At 40.2% G+C, this 8,514-nt stretch overlaps 1 protein-coding gene across 3 annotated transcripts; it reads left to right on the forward strand.

Annotated features, from left to right (window-relative positions):
• The first annotated feature begins 779 nt into the window (after positions 1–779).
• polr3gla (RNA polymerase III subunit GL a) lies at positions 780–7,680 on the forward strand. Of its 3 annotated transcripts, none has more exons than XM_063184815.1 (9): positions 780–954; positions 1,077–1,162; positions 1,418–1,546; positions 1,688–1,817; positions 2,181–2,249; positions 4,349–4,405; positions 4,907–4,977; positions 5,663–5,797; positions 6,394–7,680. In XM_063184815.1, exons 3-9 carry the CDS (start codon positions 1,433–1,435, stop codon positions 6,478–6,480), a joined length of 663 nt encoding a protein of 220 aa, XP_063040885.1. In that variant the 5' UTR covers positions 780–954; positions 1,077–1,162; positions 1,418–1,432; the 3' UTR covers positions 6,481–7,680. The 3 variants fall into 3 exon arrangements, with proteins under 3 accessions (XP_063040885.1, XP_063040886.1, XP_063040888.1); XM_063184816.1 differs by having other exon boundaries at positions 1,102–1,162; XM_063184818.1 differs by having other exon boundaries at positions 780–946; positions 1,102–1,162.
• Positions 7,681–8,514: the final 834 nt, after the last annotated feature.

Genomic DNA, 8,514 nt, shown 5'->3' on the forward strand with positions numbered 1-8,514 from the left:
TTAGGCTACGTGTATTTTACATAAATTAGTGTTTTTTTGGCTATCTAGCCGATGAAAGTCAATAGGCCTAGGCTAGGCCTACAGCCTTGGTCTCCAAACTAAGGCCCGCGGGCCAAATCCGGCCCGGGCATGGCAAACATTTGGCCCACCATGAGGTCAGAACAAACGAAAACATAAATATGTGTGATTTTTGATCGCTAAAACTTCATCTCATATCTCTCCAAAGCATTCACAGAGAGTTAGATCTTATGCTAACAGTCTCATAACAGACATTGACAAGAAGGGAAAAGAGAAAAGTGAAATGTGTTCTTTGTTCAGACATCTAACTTGTTTCTCATTGGCTTGGGGCATTGGTTTGGCCCACAGCCTCTCTTGCGCGACATAATTTGGCCCTTGGAGAAAAATAATTGGAGACCACTGCACTACTGTAGGTCTTTTGTAAATTCCTTTGCTATGATGATTTGAAAGGATCTAATAATGGCATTTAAACCTCAACATTCAAGAGGGGGAGCTAAAGAAGTTCTGGATGAAGGATTTATTAAGAATGTAGACATCGTGGACATAGTAGGCTAGACTTTTGGCTTAGCCTACATGTTTACAACTCACCTGAGGCCTGAGGTTTTTTTTGTTTTGTGTTGTTGCCCAAATCCGTAGCCTAGGTCGTAGCCTACAGTATAGGTCTAGTTTGATAGGCCATTTCACCGTCAGACTACAGGAAAAGCCTTCACATAGTAGGTCAACTAGAACTATAGTTGGAGTTTTTCCGTTGAATCTATTGTAATTACATGGTAAAGACACAATTACGACACCCGGAACCTTTGTTATGAAGACTTCATCTCCCTGGTACGCGTGTTACTGTCGGAACGCCGTGTCTCCTCCTCCGTCTCATGTAAACCAAACATGCCGACTCACATGGTGACTGGACACACGTGAGACAGCTGGAGATGTGAGAGGGTAGGAGCAGGCTCAGTGAATGGTTAATTTGCACTGCACACATACAATTATTAGCCTACGCTTAATTCCCTTGACTCCGAATTCAAATTCTATGAATGTCATTTCGTATTATCCTTACCTAGAGCTATAGGCTATGCTTCTTCGCAGCTGTTCAGCCTGTGAAGTCATTGAAGAGTTGCGTTTAATTCTCTGAAACCGTGATCTACAGGCAAGTACAATATTGTGTTCTCTTGCATTACTCAGCCGGTGATTCTTTGTGTTTATTAGTGTGCGCGCAAGGAGCTGTCCAAACCGTGCGTTTTTGGTAAACGACTTTAATCGTAATCACTTTTGTTTGTTTGTTTTCGCTGTTGTTGTTCCCTATCCCTATGCCAATTTGTCGAACGTGTAATAATGTAGTGGTTGTTGTTACATTGTCACATGCTGATAATAAGCACGTGCGTGTTTTGTGTCCCTATCTTAGGCTCTAAGCATCGCCATGGCTGGGCGAGGTAGAGGGCGCGCGCAGCTGACTTTTAATGTGGACGCTCTTGGTATCAAGAGAGGAGAGTCTTTGCCTCCCTCAATGGTGAAGCCGTCTCCCCTGTTCCCTGTAAGACTTCTTATCATGTGTTGATATTGTTGCCAGACACAATTTGCTGGAGAGAGCAGCGTAGGCCTATGGTGTCTTATCATATCGTGCATCGAGCCAGGGTAATGAGTGACGCTGACGCAATGTGCTTTAAACCCACAGCCTATGCAGTTCCAACCAGTGCCTTTGCAGACAGGGGAAGCAGAGGACTACATGATTGCCCTCAAACAAGAGTACAGGGCCTCCACCAAAAACCTACCGTTTCACATCGTACCTGCGAAGGCCAAAAGAGGTTTGTGTGTGGGTGTGGGTGTGGGTCCAACAATGACTAGAGTAAATCTGCCTTATTTGAAGCAAACAACTTGCAGGTAAAGTTTCCTGTTCATCATGGCTGTTTCAGGTTGGGTTTGCCCTAGGGCTTAAGTGTAGATAATGCTGTCCTTGCTACAAATACTATAGGCTACTACTCAATGTTCACCAGAGATTTAACACCCAACCCAGCCTAGCACAATCTGTCTGCATCTGGTTTACACGTTACCATACTGGATTCTATGAGTTTTTGTTTTGTTTTACTCAACTCATTAGCAATTGAATGGGCTATAAAGAGTAGTGGGGTGGACATCACTCATGTGTGAATGACTCCCTCTTGTTTCAGATGTGGAGAGGTACACTGACAAGTACCAGACGTCAGAGCCCAAGAACAATACCATTGAATGGACCCCAGGTGGGTAATCCTCCTGCAAAGAAGTCAACAACTCTTCACTTAGAGACTGAGTGCAACTTCACAAGTCTGCACCAAACATCTTTCTTAAAATGTCACTTCTTAGTATGTAGAACATACGGTATGTCATTGATACTAATATGCTCACAGTTGTATTCAGCCAGTCACTTTTTCAGTTATATCCGCCCTAGTCCACATATCTGCGGGTTATGTTTTTTCCTACAATGTTCCTGCAAAACAGTTGTTATTCACAGTACCATATCAACCAACACTTAATTCTCGGCATTCACGGCCACTCCAAATATTAACCTTGTAGCGAGGTGGCAACCTGTCGTCAGTGAGCCAAATGCTGTGCTTAGAGCGAAAGCATTACATACTGCCAAAGCTAGTGCATTTTCACACTATGGTTAAGGTTACCTTGTAAATTAAGAAATGTCCTATTACAAATGTGTTATTGCTGCAAATGTACCATTTTATATACTTCATTTATATCATCTAAATGGCATCTTGCAACCTCAAATCCCTTTGCTGGGCTTGAAAGGTTCACTGGTAGCCCCTTCACACGCCGTACCCCCAGTGGCACGCTTTAATAGTCATGTAATAGTCAAAGTTAACTACCATAGTACTACAATACTATGACATAAAACAGGGCCTTTAGTAATGCACTATAACTTGGTCATTGCCATTCTGGTAGCCTCATATTTATAACGCCGTGTCTTAACGGGTTAAATGGACAGCTCCAGCTATTTTGTGAAAATGTACATAGGTAGTTGGTGATGCAGTTGTGATGGTAGTTACAATGGGGTAACACTCAGTTTGAAATTCAAATATGCGCACAGTACAATTTGCAGTGTTAATTCAAAACTATTCTGAGAATATGTGGTCCATATGAAATTAGTGTTGTTAAAGGGGTATGCCACTATTTTGGGGCTTAATACAGTTAAAAGTGTTGGCTGGGGTTTATAAAGGTGGTAAAGTCTCTTATTTTTCATGTGAAGAGTTGTCTCTCTTTAAGACAAGTTAAAAGAGGGAGCATGTCGCTAAGCTAGTGAAAGTCAATGGATCCGTGTAGCATGTAGTAATGCTACATGGATGTATTGACTTTCACTAGCTTAGCGACATACTCCCTCTTTTAACTTGTCTTAAAGCAAGACAACGCTTCACATGAAAAATAAGACACTTTACCACCTTTATAAACCCCAGCCAACGCTTTTAACTGTATTAAGCCCCAAAATAGTGGCATACCCCTTTAACTCAACTTTCCATGTTGAAGTGTCACCTATGGAGTTTAATTTAACACGCTTTTAGAGTATAAGGGCTTCAGTGTTAATGCAGCACATGTTTACTGTCTGTAAAATATACTATCTGAACATGTAATCCATGAAATGGTCTGAATCAATAAATAATACAAAAATCCAGGGGTCAGGAACCTATGGCTCTAGAGGAGTGTTTCCCAACCAGGGGTACGTGTACCACTAGGGGTACGCGAGCACACTGCAGGGGGTACTTGGAATTTTTTTATTTTTACATCAAATGAATGGGGCAGTCACATAAGGACGGAGAAAGTGATATAGAACATGAATTAGGGGGTACTCATGGCACAACTAAGAGGTTTAGGGGGTACGTGAGACAAAAAAGGTTGGGAAACACTGCTCTAGAGCCACATGTGGCTCTTTTGGTAACTGTATATGGCTCTTACTTATCTAGGGTTGACAACCATCCCTTGAAATATGGAATCGTCCTGTATTTATAAATAAAAGTACGGGTTCCATATTGAGTTGAAACGGATCAAGGGAGGTTAAAAGTGTTAAAATGCAGGAAATTACATTCAAAAAAAAAAAAAAATGAAGTTGAAAGTTGGCAATGTTATCAATAAAAGCAATAACTTGACAGTACACTCTAAAATTGTTTTGCTTAATTGTACATGCTTTTGATTGTATTCAGTGTTTTTAATATTGTATGGCTCTCATGAAAATTTCTTTTTAAAAATTTGGCGTTTATGGCTCTCTCCACCAAAAAGGTTCCTGACCCCTGCAATAATCCAACTAGGTTTTTTTAGTCGCTGACGTATGTTGTGTAATCCTTCACTCTGAACTTTGCAGACTGGAATCGGCTGCCGAAGGAACTTTGCATCCGAGTCCGAGAGCCCAAAAAATCGAGTAAGTGTGTCACACGCAGACGCGAGTACCATTGATGTCAGAGGAGTGTGCTGAAGTCCTTTTGTATTACATTACATTACATTACACTTAGCTGACGCTTTCATTTATTCAAAGCGACTTACAGTTATTATTTTTCAGGGTATTAGTTACAGTCCCTGGAGCAATGTGGGGTTAGGTGCCTTGCTCAAGGGCACTTCAGCCATGGATATTGTAGGGAGAGGTCAGGGGAGATTCGAACCTGCAACCCCTTGATTTAAAGACCAACTCTCTAACCACTAGGCCATGGCTGCCAAATGGGTACCAAATAGACATTTAAGCTTATATTGTTTGTCTGTGTATGGTCATGTGCAGTGCACACTTCACCTCATTAGCTTATGATTGTCGTTTCATATTTACATGTATGATCTTCAAAATGTGTAGCAGTGAAAGTGATATTAACTTAAAGTGTACCTTTACTATCCCACATCTTATTCATGATCCTAACTAACTTATGCTTTTCAGAGGCACAACCTTCAGTGAAGAGGAAAAAGAAGGCAGACATGGGAAAACAGGAGGTCCTCCAGAAACTAGAGGTACAGCTCTACTCCCCCTTGGTATTTTAACCCCTTAATGCACACCATACCTCCTGTGACACGCTGTAATAGACATTGAAAGTTAACTACTATAGTACTACACTACTATGACATTGCACGGGGCCTTTAGTAATGGACTATGACTTGTTCATTGCCATTCTGGTAACAGCTAATTTATAATGTTGTGTCTTAAGGGGTTAAGGTGCACTGTGTAACATTTGTAGTTGTTTATTTCCAGAATTCGTGCTGCCCATTCACAAATGTTCGCAAATACTTAGCACTACCATAAAATTCTAAAGCATTCATTATTACTGGGAAAATGACACTTTTCATACATGAAGAGGCTAATATTCTCCATGTCTGCCACTCTACTCTCTACTCTACTCTACGAACTCCCCGAACCCTAACACCCCCCCCCCCAAAAAAGGACATTCCTGCATTTTATCAAGGACAGCACTAGTAATTTTATTTATCTTACTATCTACACATATTCTTTATTGTGTTGACTGTGATGTGTATTTGTCTTTTGTGTCCTTGTGCCACCACCAAAGCAATTTTTTCATTTCATGTAAGTTTAATGGACAATAAAGAAGTCTAAGTCTAATGTCCTTATATGTATCTGTAAAGTGTCTCTGAGTGTCATGGAACGCGCCATACATGACGTATTAATTATTTGTTTTTACAGACACTAGAAAAGAAAGAGGAGGAGACAAAATCTGATGAAGAGGAGGAAAATGAGGAAGCGAAGAAGAAAAAGAAGACCGAAGATGATGATGAACCAGAGGAGGAGAACGATTATGATGAGGAAGACTTGGAAGATGTAAGTACAATGAGATCATACCTTCACAAAAAGTTTGTATGTTATGTGGGTCGATGACGTTTTTGTAGTAGCAGAGGTCAGGATAGTGCAACCACAGCTAATTCCACTAATGTAATGGATTGAATGTTTTTTGTTGTGTTTCTAGTGGATTATGCAAGGAACATATTAATTGCTTGTATATTACTAATGAATTTATGTGTATTAGCTGTGGTTGTAACACCTGATTTCTGCTACTAAAGAATAAAGGCATGCGCATGTAGGTCTTTGGTGTTCACCCACTGTTTGCCGAGGAAGTGCAACTACATGATAGTACTCACATCATCACTATGACATTACTTAGACTAGAGTCTTTAAGGTCCAGTATGTAGTATAGTATGTAATTTTAGGTGTTTTTTCCAATATATCTAATATGTATGTTGCCCATTCACAAATAGTTATTAAACTAATATTCTTTGGTCTGCCCAGAGTAGGAGAGGATCCACCTATTCATTTATGATAAACATGTACATTTCCAAGCCACAATGAATACTTTAAATGACCTTTAAATTGTGGAACGGCTTAAGATGTTTAACTTCCAGTTTGTTTCTTACTTTCAGGATACCGATTATATCTCGTCTTATTTCGACAATGGGGAGGATTTCGGTGCGGATAGCGATGACAACATGGATGAAGCCACCTACTGAAGTGTTTTCCACTTAGATTTCAACCTCAGTCTTTACCTTCAGCGGAGCAACCAATTCTTTAAATGAAGAGTTCAGATGCAAAACCCCCTTCGTGTCTTTCCAGAAACATGTCATAATTAATTTGTATGTAATACTAATCTATCAAAATTGCATATTTTTTATTTTATTTATGTAATTAAAATATTTATATGTATTATCAAGTACATGAATTTAAACCAAACCAACAATGGGGTTCCGTAAAAATAAAGAAGTGCAGGTCTTCAGAAATAGAGTTAGGGGTTTTTGCATCTCAACTCTTCAAATGCTGTCCGTACAAATCTCATGTAAGTGGGTAAACTTGACAGGAGCTGCTAAAATCCACCTTACTTGACCTTGGCAAGCCTGCTGACCCAGCTGCTAAGAAACTATTGCTATGCCAATTTCTGTTCATTGGAGCTAGGAGAAACTGTAGTTGTGGGCTTGGTGCTCAAACGAAGGAGTTCATGGAGGAGCCATTGCCTTTGTGGACTTTCAATTTTTCTTCCAGCACCAAAAAAACAGCAGTATTCTGGCATGCCGTATTGCCTTTATTTAAAAAACAAAATTCAGGAACTGTGATATTGTCACTGTGTACAGGTATCTTGGTGAAGACTGGTATTACCCATGGTCCTCTGTCTGCAGCATACTCTAGAAGAGAAATTCCAAGGGCAAGTATGATTGGCTCACTGTACGTTCAGAACAAACACAGTTTAAGTATGGTGACTGAATAAGTGCCAAATGCTTCTAAAAATGCTCTAAAAAGTGTTGATGAAAGTTGATGAAAGTGTTGAAAAAGATGCTTGATTGAGGGGTGATCGCTTGGAAGCATAACTTAGAGTTTGAGGGATGTACCAGTAGACATTCTGATGGTTTGCAACTCGCCCACGACTGACCAGGAAGTAAAATGACATTTAACGTTCTCCTGATGCTCCAGTTGGCCCTGTCGCAGACTAAAAGATTCTTGCTGCGGATTATTTTCAAAACTCTTGCCTCTTTTACCATGTTTGGCCTTGAATGTACAGTATTATGACATCGTGTGTGAATGGACAATGGATGGACATCGTTCATTTTTATATTTGGTTTTATGTGTTTGTAACAAAACAAGTCTTCATGTTGTTTTAAACATAAAACTATTAGAAAATGATGAATTAAGTTGTTTGAAACTGTTGTTTTTTTTCATTCCAATTTGTAGTGTCTGTTGTAATACCACGTCTCCACTTGATGGATGAGAACGTTTGCACATAGCAAGGTTGTATTTACGCCTCACCTGTTTAGGGGCATGAACTGTGGACAGAGAAACTAGAACTCACTTTTTAGTGGCCCTGTCGTGGCCAACCGGTAGGGCACTCGCCTGCCATGCGGCTGACCCGGGTTCGATTTCCGGCCCGGGTCCTTTGCCGACCCCTACACGTCTCTCTCCCAATTCACTTCCTGTCCACCTCTGACACTGTCCTATCACATAAAGTAGAAAAAGTAAAAAAATACCAAAAAAATAAAATCTTTAAAACTTGCTTTTTAGTATAATTCCCCCTGCTGGGACCACACATAACAGACTGTGTGTTCTCTCATCATCTTCTCCGTTAGAATCGGCCCATCTTCCAGGCCACCTTGTTTATGTTTGGCATACCTGCAATGACTGGTGATCAGAAATGGAGAAACGAACATCACTAGTAGCGACATTATTCAACACACCAGTTTTAGTGTTTCAGAACTTTGCTACTTACAGTATTTGAAATGAGCAGAGGTTAACAATCTTGAGGTCAAGATGCTAGTAGTTCCTGTTACTACATTGACACCCGCCCAATTTAAGAATTGGGACAGTGAATGGATGCAAATTAGAAGAACTCCCCAACCATTAGGCCACAACTCTCTACAGTGCCTGTGACAATAACAAACAAAACTAATCTTAATTCTACCAGTTTCTTTATCATGTTAAAAGGTGAACTGAGATGAAAAAAAGCTTGCTATTGCCCATAGACAAAGATTATACTGCGCATATCTAACCAGGTTTAAAAA

Source organism: Engraulis encrasicolus, chromosome 20 (assembly GCF_034702125.1).
Source record: "Engraulis encrasicolus isolate BLACKSEA-1 chromosome 20, IST_EnEncr_1.0, whole genome shotgun sequence".
Classification (NCBI taxonomy): domain Eukaryota; kingdom Metazoa; phylum Chordata; class Actinopteri; order Clupeiformes; family Engraulidae; genus Engraulis; species Engraulis encrasicolus.